Source organism: Tasmannia lanceolata, unplaced genomic scaffold (genome assembly GCF_043159265.1).
Source record: "Tasmannia lanceolata isolate RefF3 unplaced genomic scaffold, GAP_Taslan_0.1 ptg000006l, whole genome shotgun sequence".
Taxonomy (NCBI): domain Eukaryota; kingdom Viridiplantae; phylum Streptophyta; class Magnoliopsida; order Canellales; family Winteraceae; genus Tasmannia; species Tasmannia lanceolata.
This window is the reverse complement of record NW_027518683.1, coordinates 47,337,613-47,354,984: the sequence shown is the minus strand read 5'-3', so window position 1 is coordinate 47,354,984 and position 17,372 is coordinate 47,337,613. Positions and strand designations below refer to the sequence as shown.

The window sequence follows — 17,372 nt, the reverse complement described above, 5'->3', positions numbered from 1 at the left end:
AGGGCATGAAGAAGAGTGGGTGATAAGTGGCTGAAAAATAAAGAAAACAAAAACTACTCAAATAGAGTTTCTGTTTCCCTCATCACTGACAGTGAAAAATATCAGATTTCCAAATATGCTGTGGATATAAGTAATTGGAAATCCACAGATCTGGTAGTTTCCTTCACCCTCTTTGCTCCTCAACCTCTCCCCTCTAGTAGGAAGCACCCCGGCCCTTCCCTCTCTGTCTCCCTCAACATGAGCTGGCGGATCTATGAATTTTGTATTCAAAACTCAATTCCAAATCCAAATACAAATCTGAGGTATCCAAATGGCCCTAAGTTAGTTTCTCTCCATTTTTCTTTCACTCTCTTTTATTTTTCTTTTACTTCCTTTTAACTGGTAGTGTCTCTGTTAGAGAGAGAGAGAGAGATGAATACACTCACAGATATAAATGTTTCAGCTATTTCAGTCCTGTGGATAGCCAATTCCACCGCAATTGTGGTTGTGCGTCATAATTTTTGTTCAGCAATTTAAATTATCCGAAATTGCACCCAAATTGTAATTTGGTTATGTATCCCAACTCCAATGAAACAAGAATAAATAACCAATTTTTAAAAGTTTTTCTTTTTTCCGATAGTATTAACAGACCCAAATCTTTGAATGTAGGTATTATTGAATAGGAGATAACTTAACAGTAGGAAGATACAGTGTCTAGACTGAAACACAGTTTTCAGAGTGGAGAAGACACAAGACAGACCTGTTACCAAGCCAACAATGTAGGGCTGAGCCATACTGCTAGTGCCTAGAACGACTGCGGGGCATGTAAGGATTCTGCTCAGTTATGGTCAAGCATTTCTCCAATCCAAATGAAGATTCAGTTCTCTCACTGTTCTTTGAAGAGTTCTCGACCAATAATTATTCTTCTAATCTCACTAGTTCCAGCACCAATCTCAAATAGCTTTGCATCTCGCAGAAGACGACCAGTCGGGTATTCATTGACATAGCCATTCCCACCCAGACACTGGATTGCCTGCAAGATCATATATAAATAAAATTATGAGAGATCTTAAACAAATAATCATCAACTTCAACATTTAGGCCTTCTTCGTTTGAAATTGTCCCAACCGATTGTGAGCCCCCAACAGATTATTGGACTCAAAATTAAACATAATTTTGTGTCAAATAATCGGTTTGCGGCTCTCAATCGGTTGTCACAATCTCAAACGAACAGGGTCTTAACTGCTTTTTTTTTTTTTTGAATGGTTAGATATCATTAATAGGAATCCAAAGATTTTAGACTGAGTAGGACTAAGACAGAGTATATGGAGTGCAACTTTAGTAATGTAAGAAGGCAGGGCGATGATGTAATAAATATGACTGGACATGAGGTACCTAAGAGGGATATCTTTCGCTATATTGGTTCAATCCTACACAAGGAAGGAGAGATTGTAGAGGATGTTAACCACAGAATAAGAGCAGGTTGGTTGAAGTGGAAGCATGCTTCAGGAGTTCTGTGCGACTGTAAAATACCTACCAAGTTGAATCTAATTGGTTGCTTTTTGCTTCTTATTCTTAGCCAGCCAACCACTTGGTACCGAGCAACCGGTTAGCTGTTGTGCTTTCAAAGTAAAAAAGTGGTCTCTTATCTTAGAAGTCGTGGTGTAAGAAGCGCGCAATCCTCTTTGCCTTGAACTCTAAGTGTTGTTCTGACATGTGCGATTTCGAAACATAAATTTTTTGTTATTTACCCGCTCCGACTCCTCCTTTCTTTAACCACTGACCTATACCTAAAAAGCCCTACCGTCAAGGTTTGGAACTAATGGAGGAGGTCCACTTAGGCATGGTTTTAAATTTCGGCGGAAAACGAAACGAAATTCACATTGAGTTGGAAAAGTACCAAACTTCGCCGAAACGTTTCGGAAATTAGGCCGAAATGTTTCGTTTCGGTGAAATTTCGAAAATTTAGGTGAAACTTTTCGGTGAAGTACAAAATTTCACCCGAAATTTCAGAAATTTCGGTGAAATTTTTACAAGATTTCGTCCGAAATTTCATACTGAAACCGAAACGTTTCGGTTTCGCTGATGACCGAAACCGAGATTTAAAACCTTGCACTTAGGCTTGCAGGAGCTAATTCTGTTGATGGAAGGGCAGCTGCTTCAACCGAAGAATGGGATGAATTGGTTCTATCCTTGGTCTTTTCTACCAGATTGTATCCTGAAAAGACATCCATGAATGAAAACAAGTTAGGTGAGTTATGTCGAAAGGTCTCCACATTAGAGGATTCAGGTGCTCTCAAGCTAGAACTAAAACTTAAGAAGGGAGGGTCCCTCTTGGTGAATAGGGCAATCTAGCTCAATTTTCAAATATATAGGAACAATCATTTACTAAGCAAAAATTACTGCTTTTGTACAGTGTCATTGTATGGATAGAAGACTAGGCAGCCCCAAGGTGAGTGCTCTCCTATTCCGACTTCCCCAGAGCCTCCGGTAGCATAGCCGAGACAGCGATGGGTTCTCTGCCCCTGCGGGGATGGAACGACAGAAGTCTTGAGACTCCAAGATAAGATCACGGCGAGACGAGCCGTTTATCATTATGATAGGTGTCAAGTGGAAGTGCAGTGATGTATGCAGTTGAGGCATCCTAGCAGACCGAGAGATTTGAACCTTGTTCCTACATGACCCGATCAATTCGATCAGGCACTTGCCATCTATTTTCATTGTTTAACTGTTTGACAACATGAAAAAAACCAGAAGCTTTGCCCTCCCTCTCTGTCGATCCAAGGGATGGAAGGGCAGAGGCCTTTGGTGTCCCTTCCAGTCAAGAATTGGGGTCTTACAATCACTAGCCAATATGCTTTTCTATATTCGTTCATGGTTCAATATTCTGGCGTCCTAGGCATAGAGGAACCACACTAATCCATCCCGAACTTGGTGGTTAGGTCCAATATTTGAAATCATTTCAGAGGTTTTCCCTTACTTTGTCCGTGCCAACAAACAATTCGAAATGCCTCGATTTTTTCAGAACAGGTCTAAGTCAAATAGCAATGATTCGAAGCACTTCTTTTTACATTATACTGGATTGATGAGAAAATAGAATCCTGGGTCGCGAACAGTGATTCGATTGATGATGAAGAAAGAGAATTCTTGGTTCAGTTCTCCACCTTAACGACAGAAAAAAAGACTGATCAAATTCTATTGAGTCTGACTCATAGTGATCATTTATCAAAGAATGACTCTGGTTATCAAATGATTGAACAACAGGGATCAATTTACTTACGATACTTAGTTGACATTCATAAAAAGTATCTAATGAATTATGAGTTCAATAGATCTTGTTTAGCAGAAAGATGGATCTTCCTTGCTCATTATCAGACAATCACTTATTCACAAACCTCGTGTAGAGCTATTAGTTCTCATTTCCCATCTCATGGAAAACCCTTTTCGATCAGCTTAGACCTATCCCCTTCTAAGGGTATTTTAGTGATAGGTTCTAGACAGCTGAAGACACATCTAATAAAAAAACGGTTAGTGTGATAGTTGCACACTCGCTTAGTGACTGATCCAGTGCCGGGGAGGAGAACCCTATTTGATACTAAGGCTCAACCACTAAAAAAGTGCGCCCTTTTTAGCTATTCTTTTGTGATGTGATGATAGAGCTCACATTACCTATATTATAAGGGTAGGCAACGAAACATCCATTAAATAATATTTAAGTACTTGGAAAGTCTATTTTAAATTGTCAAAAAGCAAATATTTATTTAACAAGATCTGATTATGAGTTATTAAATAAGACAACTGTGAGGCCAGCCATGCTGTACGGCTCAGAATGTTGGGCCACCAAGAAGCAACATGTGCATAAGATGAGTGTAGCGGAGATGCAAATGCTTAGATGGATGTGCGGCCACACAAGGTAAGATAGAATTAAAAATGAAGACATCCGTAAAAAAGGTGGGGGTAGCACCAATTGAGGAGAAGATGAGAGAGCACCGCTTAAGATGATTTGGGCATATCCAACGTAGGCCTTTGGATGCTCCATTGAGAAGAAGTGACTCGTGCCAAGTTGATGGAGTAAAAAGAGGGGCAGACTGAAAACAACTTGGGTAGAAACAGTGAGGAAAGACTTGATGGTTAGGAACATAACAGAGAACATGACCTTGGATAGGAGAGAATGGAAGAAAATGATCCATGTAGACGAACCCAACTAGTGTCAGGATTAGACTTAGTCAGTTTGAGCTGGGTAGATTCTTTCAGCTTCTTCATGAAAATTTTCTAAAGGAATCATTAGCCGTCCTCAACTATTTTGGGACAAAGGCTTAGTTGAGTTGAGTAGAGTTGAGTTAGATATCTTTAATAGATGAAAAGAACACAAGACCTTAACTGTTGGATGGATATGAGTTGATTAATCACATAAATACTGAGCATAAATAATAGTTTAAGAGGACTGATATCTTCAGATGTAAAAAAAATTATTATTATAAGATATCTTAAACAAACAATCATCAACTTCATTATTTAACTGTTGGTAAATTGTTGAAAGGGCCAAAACTGATGGGCCATTTACCCAAAACTAGCAGATGCTTGCAAATAAATTAAAAGCAAGAAGAAATACATATAGGGCACTAGTTTGGCGCCCGCAAATTTTCTTAAATAAAGGGTACTATACTTCGCAGACAGTGGGATTCTATAATTTTCAAAAACAGTTCACACTAATCAAGTCAGCAATTTTATTTATTTATTTATTTATTTTGAAAAAGCAACGCTACAGACCAAAAGAAAGGGAAAAAGATAGGCCTAAAATATGAAAATCGACGTAGGAAAACCCTACAGAAGGGATATGATGCTTAATGACCAATTCCTATGAATACATTCTCTTGCAAGGGAATCCGACACATCATAAACAGAGGATGGGTTGCAACAAGCACTACCATCGAAGTTAAATTTGAAAGAAATAAGGGAGGGACCCATCCAGCCGCAGTCATATTCAACTTTCGATGATTCGAAGAAAAGTCTGACCTCTGACCAACTCCGAAGAATGTCCCCAGCCGATAGTCCCCAAAATCTCATTATAGGAGCCTAATTACATATGGATAACTTCATCTGAACACACCAATGAAAACTTTTATCCTTTCGCTCCACAATCCTTACAAATCAGTGAAAGACGTTTTCCTTTCATGACCAAAGGGTCCATCAGATCACTCACAAAAAAGCTCCACCACCGTTGCTGAGAATAGCCAAGAAAGTCCAAATCATTCTAAAATGAATCACCAAATCTTCGTCTACATCATGTAATGTAAAAGACACATCACTCAAAGCACACACCCTTAAAAGGTCTTACACCCTTGCCCCCTTTCAAATCCTGGTATTCAAGTAAAAAGGCTAATGAACAAAGCCTTGATCATTGATCTAGAGGTTCAATCCTAGAGACAAACATACCGTGCACATAAACCCATACCCCAAGAAAGCACCCTAGATGTTACCTCTCCCCCAATCCCATATTTGTCTCCGATGATTTAATGCCAAAGTTAAACGTTTTCGTCAATGAAACCTCCAAATCCATTTACCAAGCAATGCCTTATTCCTTACTACTAAGTTACTATGCCTAGAGGGCTCTTTTCCCTTCATGCTCACGATTCTCCTCCCATTCAATCAGGTGTTTTTCTTCCTTCTATTCCTTTTTATAGAAAAGTCCCCTTGGATTCTCTTTCCAATCTATCTATAATTACAGTTTCTCGAATAAAGATATGAGTAGATAGGAGGTTCAAAAGTGTGGTTTTATAAAGGTTTTTTTTTTTAAAGCGACAATTAATTATATTATATTCAAAAAGGAGATTACATAGACCAGGGACCAGTAGTCCCTATAATATCTACAATCTTTTGGGCCCCTAGAAATTTCTGAACATGGGGGGCACCCACAACAATTCCATACCACCTACTAACCAATACCCCCTTTTTTACAAAAACTTTTACCCTATTCCATAAGTCCGATAGACATCAATAGATTTCAAAACATTCCTGAGAGGAGCGTTTCAGTTTCAGTAAGAAATACCTCCTTGTCAAGACTATTAGCCCGAAGCTCCTCCGCCGATGGATTCTGACTATGAAATGCCCGCTTCCTCTTAATTGTAGCCTCCAGTTTTTTAATCCCCGTCTCCTTATCATCCACCCATCGAGAACGCCTTGCCTCCCTTTCATCCACCATCATCTTGATAAAGAAGGGATGCTTGTGCATGGGGGAGTGAATATCTTTAACATTTCGCGAACCTGTCATACTATAGAAAGCTTCCGGCCTTCTATTAGCTGACTCTTTAAAGAATCTCCACTGTTGCTTCAAGGAGACCCTAATGGTTTCCCTAGGGGTTGGCAAAGACTTAGAGGCTAGCTTCTCGTTATATTCCATAACTTTGATCCTCTCCAAGGCAATTTCCATCTCGATAAGATCCACTGACCGCTTCCTTTTCTGACTCAACTCTAGGGAAGTCGTGGAAGAGGGACGAGGAGAAGGTGATTCATTTGAGAACTCCATTTGGAATACAAATGTATTTCCAGGAAAACTTTTCCTTAACTCTTATAATTTGGAGGGAGATGAACTGCCTCAAGCAGGCCACTGGCCATAGGCCAAACGTTCCGACTATCATTTAATGAAGCGTTAAAGAGTCTCCTTCCGACACAAGAATAATGATGGTGCCGTAAGAGTCATTGCTCATTAGCATGTATGAGCAAATCTTTTCCTCTTCCCAAAGTATATTAAAACCCAAGACTAAATCTTTTAATCAATATTCTCAGTACCTTGAGCGATTAATCCAAAAAATGATCACACAGTTTCCCCTTTCATTAATAAGGATAATCACTCCCCTACCGGTCAACGTCACCATAGTTTCAATCCCCAGGTAAGGAAAATAGAATATTGCACAAATCTGTTCCCCAAAATAGTTCCAATCTAAACCCAGCCTAAATTTTGAGGGACACCTCATCCACCGGAGACGCAGGCTTTACGAAGCAAGATGGCCCTACCAAGACTATCACCTTTTATCATGGGTACTTCTACTCTTTCTGGAATAGGCTCCAAGGAAGGACCTACTTTTTCCTTTGATGGATTCCTGTAAAGGGGCCCCCTGATAATCTACGACTGCCACTTTGGGCCTGTATTTCCCTACGCGACCAGCTTTAGAATTACAATTTTCCGAAAAAAATCTGGGAGTCCCAGATCTGACGGCTCCTAAGTTTTTCCTTACCTCCGCAAATCTTCCCTTCCTCGACCAGGAGCGAAAAAAGCCGCACGCCCAGAGTGGCGCTTATGATGGGTGCCCTTCAATTTTAACCCCTTCCCCTCTATAGAAATAAAGGAGGGGGAATTCGTACCTTGGGCGAGATTTGACATTTCTGACAGGGAGTGATATTTGAAATTTGAAAACGATGGGATAGGTCACATAGGTTCAACGGATCCCCTGCCTAAATTTTCTGGCGGGTGCGGAGGCAGAATTTCCGACACCGTCGCGAGCTTTTCCTGGATCTGACAACCATGTTTCAAAGGGCCAGGTTCCGATGGGGATGGAATCCTACCAAGATGTGGATGCGAAGCCTGAATGTCTGCGTCGGGGACCATCAGACGCCTCTTGCTCTGAGATTCAATGCTAATTGTATAGCATTGACCAGAGATCTGTATTTGAATAAAGGATGGCGGAAGCTTCCACCAAGGGACGAGGATTTTAGCAGACACAGACGTCATACATTGGTTATGACTCCCTTCCATTTTTAGTTCAAATACTCGACCAAAAAGATTACCTAAAGCTTCAACTGTTGATATAGCCCATACATGGAGGGGAATGCCATAGAACTTGACCCAGATTTCCTCCAAACCCGGTGTGAAGTCTTTACTCCAAGGAAAGAGAGAATGTAGCTAGTCGTCCCACACCTCATTACCATTGTCCAGGATCACTTCAGCTTCCTCTTCCGACTCAAAGATGAATAATACTTCATCCTTTGATAAAATACATTGACATGATAACAGAGGGAGGTTCCAAACTCTCTTAGCCCATAACCAGAGTTCATGAAGAGTCCCAGAAATACCCTTTCTTTTCCCTATTAGGCAACTTTGGGCACCTCCCTCAGGTAGTAAAGATATCGTCCCAGAATCGGGCCATTGATCACCTTCATTATTAACCGATCCGATTTCTGGGTTGTACCTTTTCTCACCTGGAGGCGCGATTCCGTCCTTTGTATCCAAGCGACATCTCCGGCATCTATCCTGTCAACTAAAATTGAGATATTTACAGGAAGGACAACTCCAATCCCCTAGTCGCCAACTTAGATCCTCCCTCTCACTTCTTCTTCCTACCCACCTCCAGGGATTTGGGGGATTAACTCCAGGTACAGGTTCCCGGTTGTGTTGCTTATCCTAGCGACAAGATCGCCTCCGTTTAAAATTCCGGTAGGCGCAAATATCGCAGCACCAATCCGCCTCCGCCTCCATTTACAGGTTATTAGTCCACCACTAGATCCAATAAAGCCTTGCATGGTGTACAATCTGAGAAGAAAACCAAGGTAAGATACCTAACACTCCACGGCGTCAACTTATTAACATCAACACTTACTCCAATAACTGAAACTTTCCCCAAATTCATTCTAAACTTGTACACCTTGTACCATCATAATATACAAGGAGGATGGAAATGTGAGCCACACTACCGTTGCTGACAATCAACAAGTCGTCTATGATTTTTTTTTTTTTTTGAAAAGTAGTAACGTCTCTGAATTGAAAATGAGAAATTTGAGAACATAACCTACTCAACTTGAAACCTTTGATAAACCCTCTTTTCTGCTCGAGTAAGCGTGGAATGTAAAGTTTATCTCACCAAAGCAAAAGAAGAAGAGGGGGGATGGTGGATCATCTTGCCTAATCCTCCTCTAGCTATAAAAAGGGGGTCACTCCCCCGTTAACAATGAATCGGAAACTTGAGGTCATAACACAAGCTTGGATCAATTTTTTCCACACTGAACCAAAACCCATTCTCACTATAACACAATCTAAAACTCCCGACCAACAAGGTTATATGTCATTTCCAAATCCACTTTTTATAGGATACTTTGTCCACCGTCACAGCATCTCCTCTTCCGATCTTTCTAAAAACCATGTAGTTACAGAAAAGCTTTCTCTTTTCTAGCACTGATATAACTAAAGAGTTCTTTACTCTCACACCTTTAATTTTTTTCTCCAAAGTTTTTCCTTGCTGATGTCCTTCAAACCATCCGTATGAAGCTTCCCAATCCCCACCACCCTTTCACCATGTTCTTTAACACACTCTACCTACTCAGATTTAACGGAACGGGACCTCTTGGACTGCTGGTCTCTCAAGCATCAATGAATAATTACCAAATAACGGTTTTGGCAAAGGCTTCTCTAAAGACATGCTCTTCTCAAACTTTAGATATAAATTCAAACTACTCGTCACCAAATATCGGTTGGTTGCTTGACCCTGTAAACAAAGCATCTTCCAACAAAAGATCAAGAAGTTCATTACTTGGAATGAAATAAGGAAAGAAAAGCCCAGTCAAATTCCACTTGTAATCTTCTCATAAGTGATGTAAATAGTTTCAAAATTACTTAATAGGAACTACAAGCATGGTTTTAAATTTCGGCCGAAATCGATTTCGGCTGCTACAAAACAAATTCTACTCGGAATCAGAAAAATACCGGATTTCGCCTGAAATTTCGGGATTTCCTACGAAATCTACGAAATGTTGAGATTTTCGTTAATGTTTCGGCTGAAATATGCAAAATATAATTTTCATATAAAAAGCGTTATTTCTGTTGAAATGTCGACAATTCGACAAAAACCCTTCCAAAAATCAACTACACTCTCTTAGAAAAGAGAACAACAACGAGATTACTTTAAGACATTTCTAAAAAAACGACAAAAATAAAAAGAAAAATAAATGGTTAAGAATCTTACCTGGATTTCAAGGCACACTTATCCTTCTAAGCATATCTTTTATAGCCTTTTAGACGGGGCTCCCTATATCTTATTTCCTATTGGCTAAACCCCTAAAATCCACTTAAAGCCTATTTAATGCCTATTCTCTTAACCTAATAGTCAAGTATGGGACACCCCACTTAAATAAATATGCCCTCCACAGTCCATATAAACATCTGTGAACCCCCATCAAAGCTCCAATCCTAAAAAAAAAAGTGAAAGAGAAGCCCCACCCCTCTCGTAAGCCTTCCCTCCCCCCCTCTCTCTCCTTCCTTCCTCATTATATCATTCCCTCTTTCTCCCTTTCTCCCTTCTCCCCTCACCTTCCACCAGTCATCTCATTATCACATTCTTTTCTCTCAATCTCCTCTTTGTTTTTGTTGAGAGAGAATGAGAAAAGTGAGTTAGAGCTAGCTCCCCCTCACTATAGTATTTATATATTAAGAGATAGAAATAGATACAATGACTATAATGCCCCTACTGGGCTTATTCTAACACTCCCCCTCAAGCTGGAATGTATAAATTATACATTCCTAGCTTGTTACAGATATCGTTCAACTTTGCTTTATTCAATGGCTTTGTAAACATATCAGCCAACTGTTCTGCGGAATGAGTAAACACAGTACATATCTCCCCTTTCTGAATCCTCTGACAGATGAAATGACAATCGACTTCGATGTCCTTTGTTCGTTCATGGAAGATTGGATTTGTTGAAATATAGATGGCAGCCTTGTTGTCACAGTACAACTGTGACGGTGAAGAAGATACAATGCCGATCTCAGACAAAAGTGATCTCAACCATATAAGTTTCGTGCTTGTGTGCGCCGTATTGTGCTTCAGCACTCGACTTTGCAATGATGTCCTGCTTCTTGCTTTTCCATAACACCAGGTTACCTCCTACAAAGGTACAATACCCAGTAGTTGATCTCCTGTCTGCAGGAGTTCCAGCCCAATCAGCATCAGAGAACCCCTCAATTCTCATATGACCGTGTCTTTTGAATAATAAGCCCTTTCCTAGTGCACCTTTCAGGTATTTAAGAATCTGAATCACTGCACTCCAGTGTGAGGTACGTGGGGAGCTTATATACTGGCTGACTACCCCTACAACATAAGATATATCAAGGCGAGTAACAATGAGATATATGAGCTTGCCCACCAGTCTTCTATACCTGCCAGGGTCCTCCAACAAATCTCCTTCTTCTGGAACTAGTTTTGTATTGGGATCCATAGGTGCAGACACAGGTTTTATGCCAAGATTCCCTGTCTCCTCTAACAAATCCAAAACATACTTCCTCTGTGATAGGGACAAACCACGAGAGGAGTATGTTACCTTTATCCCAAGAAAATATCTGAGGGGTCCCAAGTCTTTTGTAGCAAATTCTCTTTGTAGGAAGGTCTTCAGCTTCTGTATTCCACCTGAATTATTACCTGTGATGATGATATCGTCAACATACACGATCAATATAATGCACCCTGCTGAGGACTGATGACTAAATACCGAATGATCTACAACGCACTATCTCAAACCAAACCGCATAACAGCCTCACTGAATCTGCCAAACCATGCTCGTGGAGACTGTTTCAAGCCATACAAAGATTTTCTGAGGCGACATACAGAAGAGGACATCGCCCCCTGAGCAACATACCCTGGAGGTTGCTCCATATAAACCTCTTCACGAAGGTCGCCATGTAAGAAGGCATTTTTCACATCTAATTGATGAAGATGCCAACCATGACTGCAAGTGACAGAATAACGAGAACAGAAAGAATCTTTGCCACTGGAGAGAAAGTTTCATGGTAATCAACTCCAAACGTCTAAGTATATCCTTTAGCCACAAGACGAGCTTTCAGTCTCTCAACAGTACTATCTGACAAGTATTTGATAGAGAATACCCATCGACAGTCAACAGGTTTAGCACCAAAGGGAAGAAGAACCGGATCTCATGTCTGGTTCGAGTGTAGAGTACCTATTTCAAGGTCCATGGCAATACGCCAACCTGGGTGATCGAGAGCCTCCTGTAACGACTGTGGTAACACAACAGAAGACAAAGAGGAAACAAAACTTTTGAAAGTAGGAGTCAGACGATCATAAGAGAAAAATTAAAAATAGGGTGAGTAGTAGAATGAGAGCGAGTACGAGAGGCAATAGGTGAGTCGCTGAGAACGACAGGAGATGGGATAGACGATACTTGTGTAGATGGAATCGGGATCTCTGCCTGTGAAGATGATGGTTCTGGTGGAGTTGTTGGAGGCCCATCTTTGCATTGTCGTCTATGATAATGCTTTGTTACTGGTGCTGGATTTGCTACAGGGACTGAATCACCATCTTGAACAACAATAGGCTGACTTGGAGGTACAGATGGTAAAGAGTCGGTAGACGAACTGACTCAGGAAGTACAGGAAGAGATATAGGCACTTCGGGTTCCAGAGGGGCCGAACTAGGCAAAGATGGAGAGTGGAAGAAGGACTCAGACTCAAAGAAGGTAACATCGGCGGATACAAACCACCGATGAAGACGAGGATTCTAACAACGGTAGCCTTTCTGAGTTCTAGAGTAACCCAAGAAAACACACCGTTCTGACCGTGGATCAAGTTTGTCACGACCTGGACCCAAGAGATGAACAAAGCAGGCACACCAAAAAACACAAGGTGTGAGGGGAAAAAGGGTCTTGTTTAGGATACAAGACCTGGAAGGGGGAGGAGCCATGAAGGACAGATGATAGAAGTCGATTCGCAAGAAACCATGAAGTTTAAACCGCATCGCCCCAAAATGACTTAAGAACTCGCATCTGAAAATTGTACGAGTGACCTCGAGTAAATAGCGCAGTTTTCTCTCGGCTACACCATTCTGCTGCAAAGTGTAGGCACAAGAGGATTGATGAAGAACCCCATGAGAGGAAAGATAATCCTGAAAGCCATGAGTGGCCGAGATCAACTCTCGAGCATTATCAGTACGAAGACAGTTAATATTGCAATGAAATTGAGTTTTTATTTCAGCATGAAAGGATTGAAAAGCTGAAAAAACCTAAGAACGATCATTGAGCAAATACACCCAAGTCATACGAGAATAATCATCAATAAATACTATGAAATACTTGAATCCAGTATTTGACGCGATCCTAGAAGGTCCCCAGACATCGGAATGAACTAGCTGAAAAGGACTACCAACTCGACTAACGACTCGGGAAGGAAAAGACACCCTGTGGTGCTTCCTGAGTTCACAGGACTCGCACTGGAATGAAGACACAGAAGCAGGAACTAATGACGTTTGTTGGAGCCTCTGAAGGGAAGGATGTCCAAGATTACAATGCCATTGGAAGGCGTCGACAGAGCTATGCAAAACAGTAGAAGTAGGTATGCAATCAAGACGATAAAGGCCATCCACCTCACGACCCGAACCAATCGTCTTCCCAGTCGAAAGATCCTGAAACAAACAATACGAAGAGTAGAATGAGATTGAGCACTGAACGTTTTTCGTTAATTGACTAACAGAAAGTAGATTGAAAGGAGATTTAGGAACACAGAGTACAGAAGATAATGGGATATTGGGGGAAGGACACACAGTACTAATACCAGTGATGGGAGTAGTAGACCCATCAGCTAGAGTAATGGTCCAATAGTCAGAGGGAAAAGAGCAAAAGGATGAGAGCTGAGATGAGTTACCAGTCATGTGATTGGAGGTGTCCGAGTCAATAATCCAGGACCCGAAGCTAGAGAGTAAAGTCGTGGGTGAACTACCTGGCTGGGAAAAAGTTGCGGTGGGAGCGCGAGTACTCTGACAAAGGCGCTGTAATTCCTCATAATCTGTCCTGGTGAAGGTAAAGGCATCGTCGGCAGGTGTAATAACAGTACTAGATGGGGGAAGAGGCGCCTCGGAGGGGCTAGCCGTCGAGAGATGGGTTAAGCGAGATAGTTGAAAACCAAGATGGAGAGTGTGGAAAGTCTCAATCTGGTGGCCATCACGCTGACAATGTGTACAGTAGGGGCGGCCTCGGCCAACGCGGCCACCACCACAGCCACGTCCATGGCCTCGTGGAAAGGAGTCACCGCCCCGAATAGACCGACTACCAGTCGTATAAGCGGCGAGTGCAGAGCTATCAGCATAGAGGCGCGACGGAGACTCATCAAGACATTGTTGTGCACGATTATAGGCCTCAGATAGTGAAGGGATAGTGCCTGACCCAAGGATCTGATGACACAAATGAGTAAACTCAGGGCCTAGGCTATCAAGGTAATGAACTACACGAATCTGTTCCCGTTGTCGACGAAGAACAGTGACATCCGATGAAAGAGGCAGGAACACATCAAGCTGCTGACATAGAGATAAAAACTGGCCATAGTGAACGACAGATCACCACGGCGTAATCGCATCTAGTAAGAATATGTGTTACAAATACGAGTGAGATGATGTGCTCTAGTTTGGTAGTAGTTGGTCCCATCAAGTTTGGCAGTAGTCAATTGTGGATAAGAGCCATCCACAGGTGCCAAGGTGGGAGAGCAAGAGATAGTAGAAGGCGGGTAGAGAGGCACGGACCTCAGTGGTCATGCCAAGAGATGGATCCACAATGACAGTAGGGTCCATAGTGACAAAAAAAAACTAAGAGAGAATAACCCCCACACGATCTACTAGACGGATAGGAGTGAGGGAGGGACCAACTAGACAAAGGAATGGCTCAGAATGCGGCTTCGTTAGCCAGGTACAAGCGAAGCGACGAAGCCATGGAGAGGATGAGACGAAGCCGCGAAGAAAGGTCAAGAGAATGGAAAAAAATCAGCACATTAGGGCTGCAAAAATACGGGGTGTGGAAAGGAGATTAGAGTTCTAAATTTTTTTTGAAGAAATGCGCGAGAAAGAACGGAGAAGACAAGGGGTGTGGCGTGGGTGAGAGGGAAAGGCGTACTTGGGGGTCGCGGGTGGAGGAGGATGGAGGGGGCGAGGGGCTGGTGAGGAGATGGGGTGGGAAGGGGGTCGTTGGTGAGGGGTATTGTAGCGGGTTACTGTAGTCGTACTGTAGCGGGTTACTGTAGCGGTACTGTCGCGGGTTATGGAGGAAAGGAGGCGTGGGGTGGAGGAGAGAGGAGAGGGTGGGGCGTGAGATGGGTTAGGGTTAGGGTTAGGTTAGAGAGAGGGATTAGGGTTGGAGTTGATGAAGAAGATGGAGGCTAGGGTTAGGGTTAGGGATCAGAAACCCTATGGCTCTGATACCATGTTAACTTACCAACTTCTCCAAAAGCTTAAGCTGTTGGAGAAAGGTGTTATTTATCTTTTATACTTTTAACACTCCCATCCCCCGCACGTGTGGCCCACTTGGCAAACACGTGGCACATGTAGTCCCACTTTGGGCCGACCATCGCATGTGGATCTTTGCTATCCGGGAGGTTTGAACTCGAGACCTTTGGCTTTCATACCATGTCGAGAGAGAATGAGAAAAGTGAGTTAGAGCTAGCTCCCCCTCACTATAGTATTTATATATTAAGAGATAGAAATAGATACAATGACTACAATGCCCCTACTGGGCTTATTCTAACAATTTTCCCCTTTCTTTCGTTGTAGTCCCATTGCTCTTTTTTCCCACTGTTTCTTTTATTTTCACCCCTCGGTTGGGTTCATAAACCACTTTCCCCTCATTTAGGTTCATAAACTGATCTCCTTCTTTACCCATCATCTCTCTTTTCTTGATCATGATCTCTTTTTAGTTCTTGATTCCCTACTCACTCTATGGCCCTTACTTCTATACTCTAGCTATCCCCCCCCCCCCCCACACTTGGAGACCACGTACAACAAGACGGCGTTCGAGGTCCAGTATGTCAGTCATCACATGTACATATCCATTATTTCTTTTCTTGTTAGCCGACCCATATCGTCCTTGACTTTTCCCCTCAATCTTAACCCCAATCTCGCCATCTTATTTCCTCTGCTTCATATCTTGAATCTATCAACTCTACGAGCCTTATATCATGTTACTCCTCTTAAGTTATAGTTAGACATTAGCCGGTAGATGTGATTTTTTGATAGATTGTGTTTTTTTTTTTGAAAGATGACATGTTTTCATACTAAAATAATTACAATGGAGACCAGGAGTCCCAGTAGATATTACATAGTATCAAGGATAACTGGATAGGGCGAACCCTGAACCAGGAGATCAAGAAAAAGATATAAAAATCTTTGCCCGAACTTCCCGCATCATTCCATGATCGAGCCTTACATCATAAACAGTAGCCGAGAAGCTTTACCAACCATACCCAACCAACTTCCAACACAGCAATCATTTCGACTACCTCTATCATTTCCCTGAAACTGCTTCCCAAAAACCTATTACTTTTTAGCAGCAACACCATCCCATTGTCATTCTAGATTATAACTTTAAAACCGATCAACGTAATTACCAACTTTCCCTCTACACCTCGCCCCTCCACCACCACACCCCAACCCCCCGCCGCCCCCCCTTTTTTTTTTTCATATTACTAATATTCACACAGCAGACAAAACCATATCTATTCACTACTTCTTTGGATACATTTGAAATCGTCAGCACCCCACCAAAGAGTGGCAGAACTTACTTTTAATATGAACATTTTTCCAACTCCAAAAAGAGCTGCTCAATCTCAGCCACAATAGATTCCTCGAATAAAAAAAATTTCCCCTAGATTCTTTTTCCGACTAAGGAGCTCTTCCACCCTCTTTATCCCTGCCGCCTTATCTTCTTGCCACCGAAGGACTCTTTCATTTTTTTCATCTTCCAAAAATTTAACGAAGAAAGGGTGCTTGTGCATTGGAGAATGGGATTCTTTTACACTATGAGTACCTGTGAGGCTGAAGAAGGTCGATGGTCGATCAACAGCTGCCGCCTTGAACAGCTTCCATTGACATTTTAGGAAAGATTTAATCTTTTCTCTTGCTGTTGGCATTACTTTATAGGCCTGGTCTTCACTATATTCCAAGGCCAGAAGTCTACTTAAAAAGATCTTCCATTTCTACTATATCAAAAGCCCGCTTTCTAAAGTGAGACTGGGATGATTGATTTAGGTTTTCCATTTCGTGTTCTAGCTTTTCTTTCTCTTTTTCTATTTTTTCTTTCTCTATTTTGATAAGAATGCCAAAGCACAAACGGACGTATTTCCTTTTATCTAGTCACTTCATAACCGCTTCCCAGACACCCTGACCAGAACCCAGAAGTCAGGTGTCCATCCATTCCTCGAAGACTCATTAAAGATGTACCTGATGCGATTAAATATTAGTGTGACCGTCACTCCACCAGACCCGGATACCGAAATAAGTTCTTTTTGTAGCCAAATAAATTGTTCAAGCCGTCCCATCTCAAAAAAGTTTCTTCACCATCCAGGAAATGGATTTGGACAATAAACCCGATGCAAGAAAAGATCACAAACCAAAACAACTTCTACTTTTTCTTCCTTGCT

The 17,372-nt window shown here is 41.8% G+C and overlaps 1 protein-coding gene across 4 annotated transcripts in view; it reads right to left on the bottom strand.

The window, feature by feature from the left end:
- Positions 1-575: 575 nt before the first annotated feature.
- Positions 576-17,372, bottom strand: part of IVD (isovaleryl-CoA-dehydrogenase) — a 61,664-nt gene continuing 44,867 nt past the window's right edge. For all 4 annotated transcript variants that reach the window (XM_077383374.1, XM_077383375.1, XM_077383376.1 and 1 more), the window contains one exon: positions 576-1,012. In XM_077383374.1, the coding sequence (XP_077239489.1) occupies positions 866-1,012 (147 nt within the window). In that variant the 3' untranslated portion in view covers positions 576-865. The remainder of the gene's footprint in view (positions 1,013-17,372) is intronic.